This window comes from Salvelinus fontinalis, chromosome 5, assembly GCF_029448725.1.
Source record: "Salvelinus fontinalis isolate EN_2023a chromosome 5, ASM2944872v1, whole genome shotgun sequence".
Taxonomy (NCBI): Eukaryota; Metazoa; Chordata; class Actinopteri; order Salmoniformes; family Salmonidae; genus Salvelinus; species Salvelinus fontinalis.
In genome coordinates this window covers 26,585,639-26,609,533 of record NC_074669.1, presented here as the reverse complement: position 1 = coordinate 26,609,533, position 23,895 = coordinate 26,585,639, and the positions used below count along the sequence as shown (strand labels likewise).

At 44.7% G+C, this 23,895-nt stretch overlaps 1 protein-coding gene across 4 annotated transcripts in view; it reads left to right on the top strand.

Moving 5' to 3' along the window:
* LOC129855417 (discoidin domain-containing receptor 2-like) overlaps positions 1-23,895 on the top strand; it is a 64,477-nt gene that overhangs the window by 12,218 nt on the left and 28,364 nt on the right. For all 4 annotated transcript variants that reach the window (XM_055923063.1, XM_055923062.1, XM_055923064.1 and 1 more), the window contains one exon: positions 17,395-17,652. In XM_055923063.1, the coding sequence (XP_055779038.1) occupies positions 17,571-17,652 (82 nt within the window). In that variant the 5' untranslated portion in view covers positions 17,395-17,570. The remainder of the gene's footprint in view (positions 1-17,394; positions 17,653-23,895) is intronic.

Here is a 23,895-nt window from a genome sequence, read left to right as displayed (position 1 = left end):
CAAACTTCTGATCTATGAAAAGTAGACTAAGCTAATACAATAAACTGGACTATGTGGCTATCAAAATAGTACCTCTACGTTAATGCAATACTGTCAGAAATGAAATGAGAAGCGGACTAACAAGAAAGACAATTTATTTCTACTTATCCAGGCTCCTTTTCAGCCGGCTACATTTTCCACTTAATATTAACTAGGCTATTTTTCATTTAAAAATTTCAATTAGCCAGTCCGTCAAGCCCTTGTCCTTTAGAATGAACGATATGCATCTTCTAGCGAACTATTGATAGGGCAGGCGCCTGTCAGTCACAAAACAAGCCCTGACAGGGAAACGCAGCAGAGAGGAAGAGGTGAAGCGAGAGGGTTAACTCTTGCCAAAATCTGTCCATAATAAATCCAATGTGTTTCTATGGGATTATTTTGGACCGAAGCTTGTCGCCTGCCTTCCCGCCTTTGGAAAAACGACTCACGGCCAGCATTATGGGCGAGCCTTAGGGGGCCTGGCCCGCCCTACCGTACCTCCTTGCCCGTCCAAGTAAAATATTGATAATTTATTTGATCGAGATGCATCAATCTCAGTTAAACCATCTGAGTGAGCGAAACAGCGCCCCCCTGACACAGAGGGGCGCTGTATCGCTCGCATGCTTTCTCCGGTGATATATGCTGAACAAAAATATAAATGCCACATGCAACAATTTCAAAGATTTTGCTGAGTTACAGTACATGTAAGGAAATCAGTCAATTGAAATAAATTAATTAGGCCCTAATCTATGGATTTCACATGACTGGGCAGGGGCGCAGCCATGGATGGGACTGGGAGGGCAAAGGCCCACCAACTTAGGAGCGAGGCCCAGCCAATCAAAATTAGTTTCTCCAAACAAAAGGGTTTTATTACAGACAGAAATACTCCGCAGCACCCCTCCCCTCCTCTGACGATCCCACAGGTGAAGTAGCCGGATGTGGAGATCCTGGGCTGGCGGGGTTACACGTGGTCTGCGGTTGTGAGGCCGGTTGGATGTACTGTCAAATTCTCTAAAATGACATTGAAGGTGGCTTATGGTAGACAAATGAACATTCCTGCAGTCTGGTGAACATTCCTGCAGTCAGCATGCCAATTGCATGCTCCCTCAACTTGAGACACCTGTGGCAATTAGTTGTGTGTCAAAACTACACATTTTAGAGTGGCTTTTTAGTGTCCCCAGCACAAGGTACACCTGTGTAATGATCATGCTGTTTAATCAGCTCCTTTATATGCCACACCTGTCAGGTGGATGGATTATCTTGACAAAGGAGAAAATGCTCACTAACAGGGATGTAAACAATTTGGACACAAAATTTGAGCCAGATGAGCTTTTTGTGCATATGGATAATTTCTATGAGTCTTTTATTTCAGCTCATGAAACATGTGATCAGCACTTTACATGTTGTGTTTATATGTTTGTTCAGTGTAGTTTCAACAGAGGCAAAGTGAAATGGCTCACTCTTGCCAAAATATGTCCAGTAAAAGCCCAATGTGTTTCTATGGGAATAATATCCAGACCTAAACTTGTCACCTGCCTTTCTGCCTTTGGGACAAAGACTACCACTGTTAGGGTTGAGACATGAGAATCTCGTCATTATATACAGATCTCTGGTTTCAGCCTCTTGCTAATTGGAAAGGAAAGTTGGTGGGTGTAGTGCACTATTAGGATGCTGGATTGAGTAAGTGAGTAAAACCTTTAGACAGGTCAACATTCACAAGGCCGCAGGGCCAGACAGATTACCAGGATGTGTACTGCGAGCATGCGCTGACCAACTAGCAAGTGTCTTCACTGACATTTTCAACCTCTCCCTATCCGAGTCTGTATTACCAACATGTTTTAAGCAGACTACCATAGTGCCTGTGCCCAGAACACTAAGGTTACCTGCCTAAATGACTACCGACTCGTAGCACTCACATCTGTAGCCATGAAGTGCTTTGAAAGGCTGGTCATGGCTCACGTCAACACCATCATCCCAGAAACCCTAGACCCACTCCAATTTGCATACTACCCTAACAGATCCACAGATGATGCAGTCTCTATTGCACTCCACACTGCCCTTTCCCACCTAGTCAAAAGGAACACCTATGTGAGAATGCTATTCATTGACTATAGCTCAGTGTTCAACACCATAGTGCCCTCAAAGCTCATCATTAAGCTAAGGACCCTGGGACTAAACACCTCCCTCTGCAACTGGATCCTGGACTTCCTGACAGGCCGCCCCCAGCTGGTAAGGGTAGGTAACAACACATCTGCAACGCTGATCCTCAACACAGGGGCCCCTCAGGGGTGTGTGCTCAGCCCCCTCCTGTACTCCCTGTTCACTCATGACTGCAAGGCCAGGCATGACTCCAACACCAGCATTACATTTGCCGATGACACAACAGTGGTAGGCCTGATCACCGACAACAACGAGACAGCCTATAGGGAGGTCAGAGACCTGGCCGTGTGGTGCCAGTGTAACAGTATAACTTTACGGTGTCCCCTCGCCCCGACACGGGCGCGAACCAGGGACCCTCTGCACACATCAACAACAGTCGCCCACGAAGCGTCGTTACCCATCGCTCCACAAAAGCCGCGGCCCTTGCAGAGCAAGGGGCAACCCTACTTAAAGTCTCAGAGCAAGTGACGTAACTGATTGAAATGCTACTAGCGCATACCCGCTAACTAGCTAGCCATTTCACATCCGTTACACTCACCCCCCTTTCAACCTCCTCCTTTTCCGCAGCAACCAGTGATCCGGGTCAACAGCATCAATGTAACCGTATAACTTTACGTCGTCCCCTAGCCCCGACACGGGTGCGAACCAGGGACCCTCTGCACACATCAACAACGGTCGCCCACGAAGCGTCGTTACCCATCGCTCCACAAAGGCCGCGGCCCTTGCAGAGCAAGGGGCAACCCTACTTAAAGTCTCAGAGCAAGTGACGTAACTGATTGAAATGCTACTAGCGCATACCCGCTAACTAGCTAGCCATTTCACATCCGTTACACCAGGACAACAACCTCTCCCTCAATGTGATCAAGACAAAGGAGATGATTGTGGACTACAGGAAAAAGAGGACCGAGCACACCCCCATTCTCATCGACGGGGCAGCAGTGGAGCAGGTTGAGAGCTTCAAGTTCCTTGATGTCCACATCACCATCAAACTAACATGGTCCAAGCACACCATGACAGTCGTGAAGCTGGCAGGACAAAACCTATTCCCCCTCAGGAGACTGAAAAGATTTGGCGTGGGTCCCCAGATCCTCAAAAGGTGCCACAGCTGCACCATTGAGAGCATCCTGACTGGGTGCATCACTGCCTGGTATGGCAACTGCTCGGCCTCCGACCGCAAGGCCCTACAGAGGGTAGTGTGAATGGCTCAGTACATCACTGCCACCCAAAACCTCTATACCAGGCGATGTCAGAGGAAGGCCCTAAAAATTGTCAGACTCCAGCCACCCTAGTCATAGACTGTTCTTTCTGCTACCACACGGCAAGCAGTACCGGAGCGCCAAGTCTAGGTCCAAGAGGCTTCTAAACAGCTTCTACCCACAAGCCATAAGACTCCTGAACATCTAGTCAAATAGCTACCCAGACTATCGAATTGCCCCCCTCCCCTCTCCACACCACGGCAACTCTCTGTTGTCATCTATGCATAGTCTCTTTAATTAACTCTACCTACATGTACATACTACCTCAACTAACTGGTGCCCCCGCACATTGACTCTGTACCGGCACCCCCCTGTATATAGTTATTTTTTACTGCTGCTCTTTAATTACTTGTTACTTTTATCTCTTATCCATATTTTTTTTAACTGCTCTGTCGGCTAGGGGCTCGTAAGTAAGCATTTCACTGTAAGGTCTACTAGACCTGTTGTATTCAGCGCATGTGACTAATAACATTTGATTTGATTTGATTGCCCTAAAGTAAATTGATGTTTCGCCAAAGTTATATAATTACTCTAAAGAAAATCATAAAAAATACTTTCCAGGGAGAATGATTTAGCCACAGAGGATCATTACATTTACATTCAATTTGTTATGTGTATGAGAAGCCCGCAATTTGGGTTTCTGATTTCTCATCACGGAAGTTACGCCACTCATGTTTTCTTCGCCTCACAGAAGTCAATAAAGTCTACTGCGAATGATAGGTCCTCAGTATTCGAAAAATATTTCCAACACTCCCAAGCTGTGTTTGTGTAACAGTATACCCATACTAGCATAGTATATACTACATACTTAATGAGTATATACTGCATACTATATAATCTTAGTTAATTTTGGTATACTGTAAAACGCCTGTCTACCTGCAACTTCTTGCTAGCTTGTTAATAACAATGTCTATTGAAACGCACACTGACTATACCACTTAACTAAGAATTATTGGAATAACCAAGTCAATAAACGTTGGGTAGTTAGTTGGATAGCATATAGCTAATATACTGTCAAGTTCGATATATTAGTAGCCAACTAACGTTAGGTGGCTTGCTAACATACCGGTACATACAAGCAAATGCTGTGATGATATACTATGCGGTTCGTAAGGCTAGCGTAGCTAAAAAATTGGCAGCCAAAACAAGGTGTAACGTAACTTATTTGAAAAGTCATTACTTTTTTATTACATTGCTCAACATTTTCTTGTCATAATTATTTAATGGAATGAATTTACATCTGCTCTCGTCGGATTTCGACTGCATATTTTCTAGTGATGGGTCGTTCGCAAACGAGTCGGTTCTATTTAATAATAAATATGAATAATATTAATATTTAAATGAATAGAATGAACTAATTCAAAGAACAAAAAAAGAAATAAAATAATTTAGGCTTAAATGCTCAAGCACACACATTCGTTCTGACTGTCTGCTCAGACTAACAGCCTCACCTGTTGTTCCTGTCAATCAGACACGCAGTGTCAACCAATGAACCAAAGATGAGGGAGGGCCGAGCCAACTCACTCACAGTCGCACACTTAGCAGCGGAGAAGAGAGAGGAAGGACAGCTGTGAAAACAACAGCTGGAAAATGAGTCGGAAGCACAGTAGCATTTTAATAATGTAGACAATGTCAGAGCCCAGTGTAGAATTTGCCAAAACAAAATCTCATATAAATCCGGTTCCACGCACAACCTACACCGGCATATGCGAACTGTGCACCCAACTGTGAAGCTAGTTGTAGCGGAGCTTCGAGAAACTAGCGGGCCTGCTAGTGATAGCGGTGGAGCCAGCACCTCCACACGTGGAGATGTATCCACTCAGTTAAGTAGGCCTACTACGTGACCCACAGCAACGCAGTCTTCTATGGACCAGTTTACGCCAAAGTCTATGTCTGTAGCAAAACAAGGCCAAATTGATATTGCATTGGCTAAAATGATTGCCACCGATTTCCAGCCATTTTCGATCGTGGAGGACAGAGGTTTTAGAAATTATAGCAATAGTCTGAATCCAATGTACACAATTCCAAGCAGGAAAACCCGTTCAAAGTCACTTATTCCACAACTGTACGAGAGCACACAGGCTTCAGTAGGGGGAAGAGTCCAAAAAGATACTGCAGTTTGCCTTACCACTGACTGCTGGATATCAAGGGTAACCACTTCTTACGTGTTGGTTACATGTCACTTCATTGAAGATTTTTCGATGTCTACCTGTCTTCTGGACTGCTTTGAGTTCAGCGACAGACACACATCAGAGAACTTGGCAGAGGAATTGTTGAGAGTGGCCAGAGAATGGCAAGTAGATGGAAAAGTGGTCTGTTGTGTTAGCGACAATGCAGCTAACAACCAAAGCCATGAAAAATGTTTAATGGACTCATCATCCATGTCTTGCCCACAATCAACCTGATTGTAAGAGACGCTCTGAAGGTGATGAAGCCCACTGTGGACAAAGTGAAAGCAGCTGTGGAATACTTCCACAGGAGCACAGTAGGTGCTGAAAAACTAAAGTCTACACAACGCCAGATGGGGATGCCTGAGCTGAGGCCTAAACAAGATTGCACTACAAGGTGGAATTCAACATTTTATATGTTGAAGCGGTTTCTTGAATCAAAGGATGCCATCATCTCTACCCTGGCCACTGTCAATACACCTGTTGATGCTCTGACCCAATAGGAATGGGAGGTGGTGGAGGAGGTGTGCAGAGTCCTGGAACCCTTTGAGCAGGTCACTGTGGAGATCAGTGGAGAGGTACAGTAAGCAGTTATTACTACATCATTATTTAATCCAGTATTATATATGTATATGAGCAGTAGATGAGAATGTAGTATCAGTAGACAAAACATGAACCTGAACTAATAAGTTACTGTTCTCTCTTTCAGCTATGTGACAGCCTCAATAATGATACTCCTGTGTAAGGGTCTGCAGCGAATCACAGCCAGCCGCCAGAGAGAAGTAAATGTAACCACAGGACATGTGACAGAGTTGATGAGCACCCTATGGTCATCAGTGGACAGAAAGCTCCACAGAATGCAATATAATCACGTGCTATCAGAAACCGCTTCATTTGACACCAGGTTTAAGAAGTTAGCCTTCAGTGATGCTAGAGCGATTGATGAGGCTCTTCAAAGAAAAACCTCAGCAGCAGGGAGGGACAGCCCTAGCAGTCAGCTGGCTCAGGCACCAGGGAAACAGGAAGAAGAGGGATCAGATGGAGCAGAAGCACCAGCAGTAGTGCCACAACATCTGCTGTTTGACGAGCGAGCAACTGGGGATGCATCACGAAGGAATCCCTCAGCAGATGCCATAATGGAGGTCCGATCCTATTTGGAGGATATGGAGCAATATTCTATTATTATGTTGTTCAGATTGTATTCGTTTTGAATTGTTACATTTATATGCTCTTTGTTTATATACATGAGAAAGTTACGCTTCAAATGCACATGTGTAATAGCATCCTTCTTTTTTACATTTCAATTTGTGAGATGCTGCAGTTTTGCAAATTGTTATTTAGTTTTCTTTGATATGGTGCAATATTTTATTATGCTGTTCAGATTGTATTCGTTTTGAATGGTTAGATTGATATGCACTTTGTTTATATACATTAAAAAGTTCTACTTTAAATGCAAATGTTTAATAGTGTTCTTTTTCATAACAAACCAATGCATTTTTAAATACATTATGGTTAAGGTAGAGTATGATTTAATTTAATAATTTTATTAGAATTGTTAAACAACAATCATAATCAAACTATCGCAAACTGTTTGACTTGAAAAAATACAAAACATGTTTTTTTTAAAGAGCCGTTTGGGAGCGTCATAAAAAAATCTTCCTGTCCTGAGCTCAATTGCGCAGAAAACATTGAGGGCCCGGAATAGGCTAAGTTGATGATGGAAGTTATACGCCTTCTGCTGAATTGGTCTATATCTCTGAGTTCTATGCTCTCCTTTCTTTAGCCGCCAATGGATCAGTGTATCAATGTGTCCATATGGCTAGTGCTCTTGCCGTAGTTTAATCTTTACTTTTAGATTATTATCATTTTACTTCAGATTTTTATCATTAACCACGTGATGATGATTTTTAGAAACAAAAACGTCATTGAAATGAAACTGTTCCATGAAAATGTGCATATATAAATATGCAACAACTTAAAGAGAGAAGAGAGATTAGGTGTGAAGTTAGGTACCACCTGTGCGTGTGTGTGTGTGTGTGTGTGTGTGAGGTATGAGCCAGCCCAGCCTACTCAGGTCCAGCCACAGGGAGGTATGAACACTCCCACATCTCACCTCCCTTTGATTATCCAGATGTGTCACTTCAACAAAGAGTCCATTGATGGGGAATATGTCCATATTTTAAACAGGGACAGTCGACTCTTCTGTGGTAAAAATAAATATGAGGAAAACTCTTTCCTTTTGACAGTTACAGAATGTATTTGGTCTGGGAACACAAGACAGGGCACTGTGTGCAGATAGAACTAGTTAACAGCTCAATAAATATTGCATCAACTTTCTTCAACGGTTATACCGTTTATCACAGAAATTGTGATATCTGTACTCATCCTTTTGGATCCAGACAGGATTTGACTGGATTTTACAGTCATTTAATCTCTCTCACTCACTCACGCACACACACACTCACAAGTGATTTGTCCTCCAAACTACATGGTCTCGATGCATTAGACACGGTCCCTGTGAGTACTTTGTTTGACTTCTCTTACACGGGTTCAAGCCTGACTATTTCCCTTGGTAGCCATTGTGAAAGCATTGAGAAGTGCTCCGCCTTCTGATGTACGTTGTTTTTTCTAAAGGTGACATTGACCCGAGCTGACGTGGATCTAATGTTTTCTGTTGACTGTGTTTGACTTTAGATAGATCCGACAGATGTGCTCCAAGACTCACAGATTAATCTGATTTTAATGCGTATGGTAGGGTGGAACAGAAGGTTGAATTCCCCTTCAGGCTTTTAGTACAGTAATAAGATCAAACATTTACTTTGATCCTCTCTCGTTGACTTTAACGTGTTTGACAGCAGTAATGAGGGATAGAGAGCAGTGGACCAAAGCAGGACCATTCAGTTGTCTGGTTCAATATCAATCCCTATCCCCTAGCCCTGACCCCTATTCCCTGCATGCTCCAGTTTAGTGCACACTGTCAAGACCAAGCCATTGCATATATCACAAGTCAACTGTATTATTTAGATTGCTTATTTGCACACTAGGCACAGTATAGTACATTCAACTCCAACCAGAGCCCTGTGGATGTTATAGACTTTGAAAGCTGTTTTTGGCGAGGCCCTACTTTGTAAATCTATAGGTTGTTTACTGTAGCAGATATAGGAGTGTATGAAACCCACTCCTGGGTAAAATTAGCCCTATAATAGGCCCCAGCAACCCTATAGAGCAGGCTGTGTACACACACACACACACACACACACACACACACACACACACACACACACACACACTAGAGTAGACTCCTAGAGCAGGCTGTGAGAGGGGGGATGTAAGGGACAGTGTATGGCAGGACACAGGCCTTGTCTGTCAACTCTGCCTCCACTACAGCCCCTCACCTTTTAGGCCTAGGAGGGCCCCTAACTGCCCCTGTGCCTCCTCTTGTACCTCACCCTGTTTTGCTACATCTGCCTCTCTTCCTGACTCACCCTATGTCGCCCTACTGTCTCCCTCTATTTCCCTGACACACCCTGCAACTCCACCAAACTCTTCTCTCACTCCTCTGTTCTCCCCTGGCTCCTCTCTGCTCTGCCCCTGTTTGTGTTGGATGGCCTCCTGCGGACTGTTTGCTTTGGGGCACTTGGTTTTAGAGGCTGATGATAAACTGTTAGGCCTACTTTCTGCCCTTCTAAGAAAGACAAATAAACACAGTTTACCTTGGAGTCACATTTATACAGCAGTAGAAAGCTGAATTTACCTCAGACCAGAAGATTCAACAAGTATCTCCTATAAAAATGCTGCCTTTTGGGCCTCTACTGGTAAACCTGCAGAATGTTGGAGTTATTATTAGTGTCTGGAAGAATTTTAGTTGATGCCTGAAGGGCCGGCGGGTGAATAGTGTTGTCTGACCTCCACCAGGAGTGGAAGTTTTCCATAATGGCAAATGTGAGACAGTCCATAACCCTGTGTCCTGTGTGTGTCAAAGCCTGTTCTGATGTTACTATAGCAAAGCCCTGTTATGAGACAACAGCCCTACGCTCCACTCCGATGCCTACCTGGATTGAGAATACAGCTGTTACTGAGAGTGAGAGAGGAGGGGGTAGAAAGGTGTGCATGCGTTGAACCTCTGTTACACAATCACATACAGGTCAGTGTGTACCTCAAGGAAGCAAAGAGAAGACAGATTTTAAGAGTATCTCCACAGAACAGAGCATTGGAAAATCCGTTTCTTTTTCATTCTAACTCTATGGCCAGGCTTTTACATAAGAGAGCTCCTCTCCCTGGCCACATGGTAAACACATCTCTGACTTTCCCTCCCTAACACAGGACACGAGCCACCAGCTGTCTGTCTTTCATTTACTGTTTAAGGCATTAGCTCCTGTATAGCCCATGTATATTAACCCATATAAGTAGGCCAGTGTCTCAGTGTGATATGGCTGTAATCTGATACTACAGGAACTGGAGCACTTCGGAAGGAGAAACCAACTAGATGATGTATGATGATGATGATGATGATGATGAGTGCACAATGAGGCCATTTAGAGTTCGATGGGTGTTTGTAAAGGGGAACTGTTGAGAGAGTTTGTGCAGTTTTACAGCTGTTGTGCTTTGTGATTAGCTGATTACTGTAACGCTGTTACAGTGACGTTATTGTATTTGTGAGAGAATAGATGGTTTAGAAATCATACTCCGAAGTTAACCGACCGGCATGAAAGCGGTATTTCTTATATTCTGGAAATCCAGATATCATAAATGTCTATTAGTTTCTAAAAACTGTGTAGAGGTGACGAAGTCATTCTGTGATATCCGTTGTCGTCAGAGGTCCGTCTTGGCAGAGAGCCAGAGAGTTCTCGGGCAGCAGATCAAAATCAACACATCCAAACACAAAACATGGCCAAAAGTATGTGGACACCTGCTCATCGAACATCTCATTTCAAAATCTTGGGCATTAATATGGAGTTGGTCCCCCCCTTTGCTGCGACAAAAGCATCCACTCTTCTGGGAAGGCTTTCCACTAGATGTTGGAACATTGCTGCGGGGACTTGCTTCCATTCAGACACAAGACCATTAGTGAGGTCGGGCACTGATGTTGGGCGATTGGGCCTGGCTCGCAGTCGGCGTTCCAATTCATCCCAAAGGTGTTCGATGGGGTTGAGGTCAGAGGGCAGTGCAGCAATGTTCCCTCTCAGCCTACAGTAGCAGCCAATGTATGGGGTGCAATGTAGGCCTACATTCCATGAGACTTAAACAACAAAAGAAATGCAGGGCTTGACATTAACCTGTTTATCCACTTGTCCTTCAGACAAGGAGGTGACTGAACATAGTGTTGTGTTGTGTTTAATGCAAGAAACCACTTTACAAAATAAAATGCATTATTCCCACACCATTATGGAGAATCAGACAAATGATGCTACCCTCTGCCTATTGGCTACTAGTGATGGGCATTCCAGCTCTTTTCAGTGAGCCGGTTCGTTCGGCTCAGCTCACCAAAAAGAGCCGGCTCTTTTGGCTCCCAAACGTCTCTTTTAAAAAATATATTTTTTTTTTTTCAAGTCAAACAGTTTGCGATAGTTTGACTATGATTGGTGTTAAAACAATTCTAATTCAATTATTTAATGAAATCATACTCTACCTTAACGACAATGTATTTAAAAATGCATTGGTTTGTTATGAAAAAGAATGCTTTTAAACATGTACATTTAAAGTATAACTTTTTAATGTATATAAACAAAGTGCATATCAATCTAACCATTCAAAACTAATACAATCTGAACAACATAATAATAGAATATTGCACCATATCAAAGAAAACTAAATAATGTGCAAAACTGCAGCATCTCACTTAAAACATTAAACTGGTCCCTCTTTTCTCTCTCTTCTTTATTGCCATGTTATAACCAGCAGCACACAGCAATGCTGACCATATTTTGCTTTTATGAGAGATTTGCATTCAGAAATGCAAGCTGCCTCACTTTCGAGGGGCTGATGCGGTTTCCTCTCTCAGTAATTATTTGTCCCGTTTTCGAGAAGACCCTCTCAGAGGGAAGGGATGTGGCCACTATGCAGAGGCTCCCTGTCATGACTTTAGTAAGCCGTGGGTAGACAGAGGCCTTGTTCTTCCACCAGCACAGAGGATCTGCAGATCTTTGGAGGATGGGCTCCTCCATTTTGGATCTGACCTCCATTATGGCATCTGCTGAGGGATTCCTTCGTGATGCATCCCCAGTTGCTCGCTCGTCAAACAACAGATGTTTGTGGCACTACTGCTGGTTCTTCTGCTCCATCTGATCCCTCTTCTTCATGTTGCCCTGGTGCCTGAGCCAGCTGACTGCTGGGGCTGTCCCTCCCTTCTGCTGAAGTTATTTTTTGAAGAGCCTCATCAATCGCTCTGGCATCACTGAAGGCTAACTTCTTAAACCTTGGGTCAAGTGCAGCGGTTTATGATAGCACGTGATTATATTGCATTCTGTGGAGCTTTCTGTCCACTGATGACCATAGGGTGCTCATCAACTCTGTCACATGTCCTGTGGTTACTTTACTTCTCTCTGGCGGCTGGCTGTGATTCGCTGCAGACCCTTACACAGGAGTATCATTATTGAGGCTGTCACATAGCTGAAAGAGAGAACAGTAACTTATTAGTTCAGGTTCATGTTTTGTCTACTGATACTACATTCTCATCTACTGCTCATATACATATATAATACTGGATTAAATAATGATGTAGTAATAACTGCTTACTGTACCTCTCCACTGATCTCCACAGTGACCTGCTCAAAGGGTTCCAGGACTCTGCACACCTCCTCCCCCACCTCCCATTCCTCTTGGGTCAGAGCTTTAACAGGTGCATTGACAATGGCCAGGGTAGTGATGTGCTACTGTGCTCTTGTGGAAGTATTCCACAGCTGCTTTCACTTTGTCCACGGTGGGCTTCATCACCTTCAGAGCGTCTCTTACAATCAGGTTGATTGTGTGGGCAAGACATGTATAATGCGTTTAAAAATGCCATGGCTTTGGTTATGTTAGCTGCATTGTCGCTAACACAACAGACCACTTTTCCATCTACTTGCCATTCTCTGGCCTCTCTCAACAGTTCCTCTGCCAAGTTCTCTGAGGTGTGTCTGTCGCTGAACTCAAAGCAGTCCAGAAGACTGCTAGACATTGAAAAATCTTCAATGAAGTGATATGTAATCGACATGTAAGAAGTGGTTACTCTTGATGTCCAGCAGTCAGTGGTAAGGCAAACTGTAGTAGCTTTTTGGACTCTTTCCCCTACTGAAGCCTGTGTGCTCTCGTACAGTTGTGGAATAAGTGATTTTGAAAGGGTTATCCTGCTTGGAATTGTGTACATTGGATTTAGACTATTGCTATAATTTCTAAAACCTCTGTCCTCCACGATCGAAAATGGCTGGAAATCGGTGGCAATCATTTTAGCCAATGCAATATCAATTTGGCCTTGTTTTGCTACAGACATAGACTTTGGCGTAAACTGGTCCATAGAAGACTGCGTTGCTGTGGGTCGCGGAGTAGGCCTACTTGACTGAGTGGACACTTGGAGATGCTGGCTCCACCACTATCCCTAGCAGCCCCGCTAGTTTCTCGAAGCTCCGCTACAGCTAGCTTCACAGTTGGGTGCACAGTTCGCATTTGCCGGTGTAGGTTGTGCGTAGAACCGGCTTTATATGAGATTTTGTTTTGGCAAATTCTACACTGTGCTCTGACATTGTCTACATTATTAAAATGCATCCAAATGCTACTGTGCTTCCGACTCATTTTCCAGCTGTTGTTTACACAGCTGTCCTTCCTCTCTCTCCTCGGCTGCTAAGTGTGTGACTGTGAGTGAGTTGGCTCGGCCCTCCCTCACGCATCTTTGGTTCATTGGTTGACACCGGGTGTCTGATTGACAGGAACAACAGGTGTGTCTGTTAGTGTGAGCAGACAGTCAGAACAATTTTTTTATTTTTTTTTCGTTCTTTGAATTAGTTAATTCTATTCAGTTAAATCCTTTGATTATTCATATCTTAATTGTTTTATATTTTAGAAATATATTTGGCACTTCTGGTACGCGAGCCGGGTTCCAACGTTCACCTACAAGAGAAGGCTCTTAGAGCAGACTCGTTCGCGAATGACCCATCACTATTGGCTACTTAGCTTATTCAAGCCTGTATCAAAATGCAACACTGTCCCTTTAAGGCATAAAAAAAAGCTCTTTACCTGACTTGCTTTTTAAAGATGTCTAGAAATGTACATATTTTGTGCTCTTGTAGGAAGCAATCCCTCCCCTATTGCTGACTACAAAGTATCTATAACTGGGCTAATAACCCACTAACTAGCAAAGGATATGAACAAAACGTGCACACAGGGCTACATGCAGCTCTCACTCTGATCTCAAATCAAGCATATCTACTCATGACCACAGCTGTAACAACTACTCATGACCACAGCTGTAACATCTATTCATGACCACAGCTGTAACATCTACTCATGACCACAGCTGTAACAACTACTCATGACCACAGCTGTAACATCTACTCATGACCACAGCTGTAACAACTACTCATGACCACAGCTGTAACAACTACTCATGACCACAGCTGTAACATTTACTCATGACCACAGCTGTAACACCTACTCATGACCACAGCTGTAACACCTACTCATGACCACAGCTGTAACACCTACTCATGACCACAGCTGTAACACCTACTCATGACCACAGCTGTAACATCTACTCATGACCACAGCTGTAACATTTACTCATGACCACAGCTGTAACACCTACTCATGACCACAGCTGTAACAACTACTCATGACCACAGCTGTAACATCTACTCATGACCACAGCTGTAACATCTACTCATGACCACAGCTGTAACAACTACTCATGACCACAGCTGTAACATCTACTCATGACCACAGCTGTAACATCTACTCATGACCACAGCTGTAACATCTATTCATGACCACAGCTGTAACATCTATTCATGACCACAGCTGTAACATTTATTCATGACCACAGCTGTAACATCTACTCATGACCACAGCTGTAACATTTATTCATGACCACAGCTGTAACATCTACTCATGACCACAGCTGTAACATTTATTCATGACCACAGCTGTAACATCTACTCATGACCACAACTGTAACATCTACTCATGACCACAACTGTAACATCTACTCATGACCACAGCTGTAACAACTAGTCATGACCACAGCTGTAACATCTACTCATGACCACAGCTGTAACATCTACTCGTGACCACAACTGTAACATCTACTCATGACCACAACTGTAACATCTACTCATGACCACAGCTGTAACAACTACTCATGACCACAGCTGTAACATCTACTCATGACCACAGCTGTAACATCTACTCATGACCACAACTGTAACATCTACTCATGACCACAACTGTAACATCTACTCATGACCACAGCTGTAACAACTACTCATGACCACAGCTGTAACATCTACTCATGACCACAGCTGTAACACCTACTCATGACCACAGCTGTAACATCTACTCATGACCACAGCTGTAACAACTACTCATGACCACAGCTGTAACATTTACTCATGACCACAGCTGTAACATCTACTCATGACCACAGCTGTAACACCTACTCATGACCACAGCTGTAACATTTACTCATGACCACAGCTGTAACACAGTCCCGATCAAAGTAAATGGCACAGATCCATATGTGACTTTGGTATGTTTGCATACTGCGGCTCTGGCCTACTGCCGCTCTGATTGGTTATGCTGAACCCGTCTGTGTAGAATAGAGTATGGGCTGAGTCGTGCTTGTCAGTGCAATATAATCCTACTCCGATGCGTCCTGCCTACAACAAAATCTCTTGCATAGTTTGTTTGGTTTCGGTGTGTTGAATTGAAAGTGGCTAATATTGCATTGTTTCGAACCCAATTCCACAGTAAAGGGAAACGTTGATAGTGATAACTAACAGGGAAAATTCTAGAAAGTTGAGTGAAGTTCAATCTCGTGCTTCTCTCAGTGGGCTGATACAGTATTTATTCTGCTGATAGGCAGTCCCGGGGAGCTGCTTGGCTACTGTGCGCATGCATAGTTTAGAGAGAACATTGCTGTGCAGGCCAGTCAAACTCTTCCACGCAGATCTAGACAAAGTATTTCTCTATGGACCTGGCTTTGTGCACGGGGCATTGCCATAAAGTTGGAAGCGCAGAATCGTCTAGATTGTCATTGTGTGCTATAGCGTTAAGATTTCCGTTCACTAGAACTAAAGGTTCAAGCCCGAACCACGAAAAACAGCCCCAAAGAGGTGGTGCTATGCATTGGGGCAGGTAGTGTTCTCCTGGCTGCCGCCAAAACCAGATCTGTCTGTTCGACTTCCAGATGGTGAAGCCTGATTCATCATTCCAGAGAATGAATTTCCACTGCTCCAGAGCCCAATGGCGGCAAACTTTACACCGCTCCAGCCGAAACTTGGCATTGCGCATGGTGATCTTAGATCTCTCCACCTTAAAATATGTCATCTGTATTAGGGGAAACAGTTCCACTGTCCGTCCCCAGCACCTTTGTTACTGTTTTTATTTTGTGGACGAAACGGAGGTGAGGTGTGTTGAGCAGTGTGGTCAAATGAAATTGCATTACATGTTCTGTTGTTCTATCACTTGTGCAGTGATGTCGGACGAGGGAAAAAAACAGTGTTCGTTGTCTGCAGCAACTTCGTTGTTGTGATATCCCAAATGGACGTGGCAGTTTCACCATGAAGGATTCCAGCTTTAACTCTGTACGGTCCATATTGCACAATTTTATATAAGCAAAGATATAACAACCACTAATGATTCTGATCCAGTCGTTCCAGTAATAAATGAACATTACCACATTACCATTTTGTTTCCCATGCTTTAAATGCAGCATGGTGTTTCTTACCTAACACGCTATTGACACAGTGAGCAAGCCACATACTAAGACTGATTGTGATTATGTAACAATGAGTTAGAATGACAGTAAAGTGTTTACATGTGCAGCAGCCCCCCCCCCCCCCCCCCCACACACACACCTTTTACTAGATCATTATGCAAGTGGGAGGCCAGACAACCACACAAGACTAGAGTCAATTACTAAAAGCTTTGTTCAAGATCACTGTGAGTAGACATCAACTTTTCCTTTGAGGTTAGACCATTGGCTGTTTGGGTCTGTCGAAGAGAGGAGTCCTGCTGGACCTGTCTCTGTCTCGCTGTATAATCAGTCCCACTGTGGTAATGTCTGTGGTGGCCCACTCTGCTTCTCTCGCTCGCTCACTCTCGCTTTCCGCTCTCTCTCTTTCTCTCTCTCTCTCTCTCTGCCTTACTTTGAATTTATTCCTACCTCCTTTTGTCTAAAGTTCTCTAACACACCCACACACATTTACTATTAGATGTTTAGATGTACAGGTACAGTTTTATGTACAGTTTTATTCCTTAGAGCTGTCTACTGTAATGTTGAATTATCCCTGTTTGACTTTAATATCCCTTTGCTATTCGCTTGTGTTAAGGTAATGATGAATGGAAATTCCACTTTTAGAAGGCAATTATTGTCTTTATTGAGCAAATGAAAACCATTCCTCCAGTAAACGCTGTAGCTTTCCCATAGAACCTCTCAGATGGTCTGGTTCCCTGGAGGAAAGGCATAAAACCGCATCAACTGTTAAATATACCACATGGATCCAAACACGGACCCTTGAACTTCTGTTTCATTTCATCACAGTCCAAATATTCCAACTTGTAGGACATATTTTGACTGTCTGTTGTTTTCCTATTGATTTCAGGTTTGAAGACCCTCTCTGTGTGTTTGTGTGTCTGTGTGTGTGTGTGTGTGTGTGTGTGTGTGTGTGTGTGTGTGTGTGTGTGTGTGTGTGTGTGTGTGTGTGTGTGTGTGTGTGTGTGTGTGTGTGTGTGTGTGTGTGTGTGTGTGTGTGTGTGTGTGTGTGTGTGTGTGTTCGGGATGAAGCGCCTGTGGGACAAACACTTCCCGTTGCTCATCCTTCTCTATCTGGTAGGAGACGTCACCTCACAGGTTAACCCAGGTGAGTGTTGCCATGGGAACGGTGTGGGGAGCTGTGTGTGCAAGTGCTTGTGTGTGTTTGTCCATGTGGTGGCCTTAATTGCTACTGCTGTCTCTTTGATATGAGTAGGACTGTTCTGGTGTCCATGGTTTTCTCCACTTTTACCACTCTATGGGTGCTTCACTGAGGGAAAGTGTGATGTCAATGAGACGACCAATTATATTTTACAAGGAAACCCAGAGGCAATGTTTGTTGAGCAGAGATGGATCACTGACAACCAGTAGGCAACAGAGAGAAAATCTGAGTCAACTCCTGATAAATACAATGACTTGGGACTATAGTACGTATGACATCATTATAGAGCTGTTGTCATTAAATGGAGGTTTATAATTGGATTAAGAGCAGGGCACAAGGCCAAACTCTGTGTGTGTGTGTGTGTGTGTGTGTGTGTGTGTGTGTGTGTGTGTGTGTGTGTGTGTGTGTGTGTGTGTGTGTGTGTGTGTGTGTGTGTGTGTGTGTGTGTGTGTGTGTGTGTGTGTGTGTGTGTGTGTGTGTGTGTGTGTGTGTGTAAATAGAAGTCCCCACAAGAATAGTAAAATAACAAAAATATGACCAAGTGGGGACATTTTGTTGGTCTCTACAAGGTCAAATGTTATTTCTAGGGGGTTTTGGGTTAGGGTTAGAATTAGAATTAGGGTTAGGATCAAAGGTTAGTTATAGAGTTAGGGTGAGGAGCTAGGGTTAAGGTTAGGGTAAGAGTACGGGTTAGGGTTAGGGGTTCAGGAAAATAGGATTTTGAATGGGACTGAATTGCGTGTCCCCACAAGGTTAGCTGTACAAGACTGTGTGTGTGTGTGGTGCGTGGTCTTTTACAGCTGTGGCAGTCTGCTCTGAGAGAGGGGGAGATAATTGTAGAGTCAATTCTCCACATTAACATTGCTTTTTAATTAAAGCCTGCTCCAGGCAAACTACAAACACACCAGAACATTTCTCACAAAATTGTCTGGGGTGCCTCGAAGCAAACAAAGGCTATGTTACATATGCTGTAAACTTTTATTTTTCTGTGGCTTGGTGCAGGGAAACAACAATTTATTTTCATGGGCATTCATGAACAAATGTCAAAACTTCAACGTCTTTAACAGTAGAGTGACAAACACATACACACACACACTGAACACACCAGTGGCGGCCAGTGCCGTTTAAAATGAGGTACGAGTGAGGACGTTTTCTTTTTCATGAGAATGGCGTTATTTCTATTACAGCGTATTGGATGACTGTCATTCATATTTCATTCACCCAGTTCAGTGTAACAGCTATAGGTTTAGGCTACTACATGATACTCACATTTTCCCTGTACTCATCTTGAGGTTGTTACAACCTAGCCTATGAATGAAAGTTTGCAACGTAGGTGCACACAGGTCGAGAGAAGAATTTGACAGACAGTGACACATGGACAGACAATGACACGTTCAATACCGCCTTGCACACTTTTGCCTCCATCGAGCTGACGTGGAGTGTAATCAAGCTCAACAGTTGCAAACAAGAATTTCTATTGGACAAATTCAGGTATGTTTATCCCCGTTTTGTTCCATTTGTTTCCGTTTAAGAATGTTTTTCAACAGAATCGACAGAAAGAATACCTGCTCACGCGTAAACACAGTTCACTTTCATAGCAGCCACGTTGTATTTCTTCTCGCATCTATGCGCTCACCTGCTCTCAACTTTTCCTTTCGCTTGTGGACTTCAATGCACAACACATCAGCTGTATGTGACCAGGCAAAAAAAGCTTTCCAAGCCAAAACATATCATACCTCTACACACAGCCTACAACATTGTCACCATATTACCTAAATTAACTAGTCAACATAGCTAATAGAACTAACACGTTAGTAAACCCGCTACAATTATGCAGTAACATTAGTGTACAGTCAGTAAGCAGTTTAGCGCTTACACCGCCGTGCCCCGGTGGCAATAAATTACAGTGCATTTGGAAGGTTTTCAGACCCCTTGACTCTTTCCACATTTTGCTACATTACAACCTTCTTCTAAACATTATTTTTTTAAATCCTCATAAATCTACACACAATATCCCATAATGACAAAGCAAAAACAGTTTTTTTTAAATGTTTGCAAATGTATTCAAAATAAAAATGGAAATATTAAATTTACATAACTATTCAGACCCTTTACTCAGTACTTTGTTGAAGCAGCGATTACAGCCTCAAATCTTCTTGGGTATGACACTACAAGCTTGGCACACCTGTATTTGTGCAGTTTTTCCCATTCTTTTCTGCAGATTCTCGCAAACTCTGTCAGGTTGGATGGGGAGCGTCGCTGCACAGCTATTTTCAGGTCTCTCCAGAGATGTTTGATCGGGTTCAAGTTCAGGCTCTGGCTGGGCCACTCAAGGACATTCAGAGACTTGTCCCGAAACCACTCCTGCGTTGTCTTGGCTGTGTGGTTAGGGTCATTGTCCTGTTAGAAGGTGGAAGTTTCACCATTAAGGATTCCAGCTTTAGCTCTTTACAGTCCATATTGCACTCTTCACCCTTCTGCCTGGTAGTGTGGTGGCACACTACCACTTCACTTAAGGTTCCAAAACCCTATGCATTTGCATGGTAGTTACATAGGTGCAGTTAAATGGTTTGTAAAAGTGTCCAAAAACAGTTTTCGTTTTGTCATGAATGAGGTACTGTGTGTAGATTAATGAGGATATTTTTTTATTTAATCAATTTTAGAATAAGAATGTAACATCACAAATGTGGAAAAAGTCAAGGGGTCTGAATACTTTCCAAATGCACTGTAGTAAAACCAAAAGCTTACAATGACTTGGAAGAGTTCCAGTGTTGCGTTGGATAGTCAAAGCCAGCTAGCTGTCATAGCATCCCTCTGTTTGAACAGGGTGTTTGAGTAGGCTTAACTGGCTAGTTGCATTTGCTAGCTAAGTAGGCCTAAGTGAAACGGGAAAAAAATGACAATCTCTCTTGCTTCTCTTTCATTTTGGAAGAAATTAATTTGTTCGAAACTGTTCAACTATTGTCTTTCTCTCTCTTTGAGTCAACTACTCACCACATTTTATGATTTCAGTACTATATTAATTCTCTCATCATTTGATTGGGTGGACAACATATCAGTTCATGCTGCAAGAGCTCTGATAGGTTGGAGGACGTACTCCTGAAGTTGTCATAATTACTGTGTAAGTCTATGGAAGGGGGTGAGAACCATCCGGCTACACCTGGTGCTACCCTGAGTGCTGTCGAGGCTACTGTAGACCTTTATTGCAAAATAGTGTGTTTTAATCAATTATTTGGTTACATGTGATTATATTAAGTATAGTTTTATCTAAAAATGATAACTTTTTTAAATGTTTTACCATTTTTATTTTTAAGAAATTCACTGAGGAGGATGGTCCTCCCCTTCCTCCTCTGAAGAGCCTTCACTGAGACACACCCTTCTCTCCATTCATGCGTGTATTTTACAGCCTACAGTGTGGCTGATCTTTAAGACTAGCATGTTGCTATATTGGCAGATGGAGAGAGAGAGAGAGAAGGTTTATACAAAATGGGTGTTCTCTCCAATGGGACAGAGCAGTGAAGTGGTGGGTGCTGTGGTTGTTTTCAGGCCTGTCTACATCTCGTCATCTCTGTTGCTAGAAGTCTCTGACCGGGTTTATGAGATGTGCTCCGGATATACAGCAGAGTGGTCAGCTTGACAGTATACAGCTTTAGTCTATCCCTATTACTTGATCTACAGTCCAGTCTTATCCCAACCTGAATCCACCTCTATTTCTCCATCTATCTCTACTCCAGGCTTATTCCAGTCTCTATGGCTCCTACTCTACAGTGAAAGCATGTCGCCCACTCAGAATGGAAATGGGAAAGACATAGATGGTATAACTGCACTGCTCAGGAATTTTAAACAGGGGAAAGTTGGCATCACCATGCATCTCATTGCTACTAAATTCAGCAATGCATATTTCCTGCCTTCTGTTTTCTTCCTCTCCATCCTTGCAGCAGAATGATAGTTAGACACAGTAAGACCTGTGATTGAGTCAACGAGACTCATAGCAAAACTGTCGAGTGACAAGGGACGGACAGACGCACAATTCCCTCATCCATTCTCGAGTGTTTCAGAGAATCTTTGTCCAGTTTAGAGGATTTGAAATCTGGAAATAATTAAGACTTATCTCTCACTTGCCGTCAGCAAAATGATTCTCCACAATGGGGGATATTTGGGATTTAGAACATTTTGTTGCATGAATTTAAATGAACTTTGGCCATGTTCGGGTGCATTAGTACTCTGCACTCCACCACTTCTGAGTAATCAACAATCCCAGCAAATACACATGGGAAGCCCATTTCAATATACTATCCTGCTGTCTGTTAAGGCAGTCAATGTTGTTCTCCTCCTCAAACGAGGAGGAGCATGGATAGGGCCAAGATGCGGATTGGTGATTAATCATACTTTTAATGAAAACAGCAAACACGACACTACAAAACTACAAAACAACAAACTAACAAACCTTCAACCGTCCTGTGTGGCCCAAACACTGACACAGGAACAAACACCCACAAAACACCAGTGAAACCCTGGCTGCCTTTGTATGACTCTCAATTAGAGACAAACAATACACACCTGTCTCTAATTGAGAATCATACCAGGCCGAACACAAAACCCCACATAGAAATACAAACATAGACAAACCCACCCAACTCACGCCCTGACCAACTAAAATGAATACAAAACAAAGGAAAACAGGTCAGGAACGTGACAGAACCCCCCCCTTAAGGTGCGAACTCCGGGCGCACCAGCACAAAGTCTAGGGGAGGGTCTGGGTGGGCGTCTGTCCACGGTGGCGGCTCTGGCGCTGGTCGTGGTCCCCACCCCACCATAATCAATCCCCGCTTCTTTATCCCCCTCCCAATGACCACCCTCCCACTAACACCACCTAAATGAGCGACCAGCACCGGGACAAGGGGCAGCACCGGGACAAGGGGCAGCACCGGGACAAGGGGCAGCACCGGGACAAGGGGCAGCACCGGGACAAGGGGCAGCACCGGGACAAGGGGCAACACCGGGATAAGGGGCGGCAGGTCCTGGCTGAGGGACTCCGGCAGGTCCTGGCTGAGGGACTCCGGCAGGTCCGGGCTGAGTGGCAGCTCCGGACTGTAGGGCAGCTCCGGACTGTAGGGCAGCTCCGGACTGTAGGGCAGCTCCTGACTGGCGGGCGTCTCTGGCAGCTCCTGACTGGCGGGCGTCTCTGGCAGCTCCTGACTGGCGGGCGTCTCTGGCAGCTCCTGACTGGCGGGCGTCTCTGGCAGCTCCTGACTGGCGGGCGTCTCTGGCAGCTCCTGACTGGCGGGCGTCTCTGGCAGCTCCTGACTGGCGGGCGTCTCTGGCAGCTCCTGACTGGTGGGCGTCTCTGGCGGCTCCTGACTGACGGACGGCTCTAGCGGCTCCTGACTGACGGACGGCTCTACTGGCTCGGGACAGACGGGCGGCTCTAATGGCTCGGGACAGACGGGCGGCTCTAATGGCTCGTGGCAGACGGCTGACTCAGATGGCGCTGGGCAGACAGATGGCTCAGACGGCGCTGGGCAGACAGATGGCTCAGACGGCGCTGGGCAGACAGATGGCTCAGACGGCGCTGGGCAGACAGATGGCTCAGACGGCGCTGGGCAGACAGATGGCTCAGACGGTGCTGGGCAGACAGATGGCTCAGACGGTGCTGGGCAGACAGATGGCTCAGACGGCGCTGGGCAGACAGATGGCTCAGACGGCGCTGGGCAGACAGATGGCTCAGACGGCGCTGGGCAGACAGATGGCTCAGACGGCGCTGGGCAGACAGATGGCTCAGACGGCGCTGGGCAGACAGATGGCTCAGACGGAGCTGGGCAGACGGGCCGTTCAGGCACCGCTGGGCAGACGGCAGACTCTGGCCGGCTGAGACGCACTATAGGCCTGGTGCGTGGTACCGGAACTGGAGGTACCGGGCTGAGGGCACGCACCTCAGGGCGAGTGCGGGGAACAGGAACAGGGCACACTGGACTCTCGTGGCGCACTCTAGGCCTGGTGCGTGGTACCGGAACTGGAGGTACCGGGCTGAGGGCACGCACCTCAGGGCGAGTGCGGGGAGAAGGAACAGTGCGTCCAGGGCTCTGGAGACGCACAGGAGGCTTGGTGCGTGGTGCCGGAACTGGAGGCACCGGGCTGGAGACACGCACCATAGGGAGAGTACGTGGAAGAGGAACAGGGCTCTGGAGA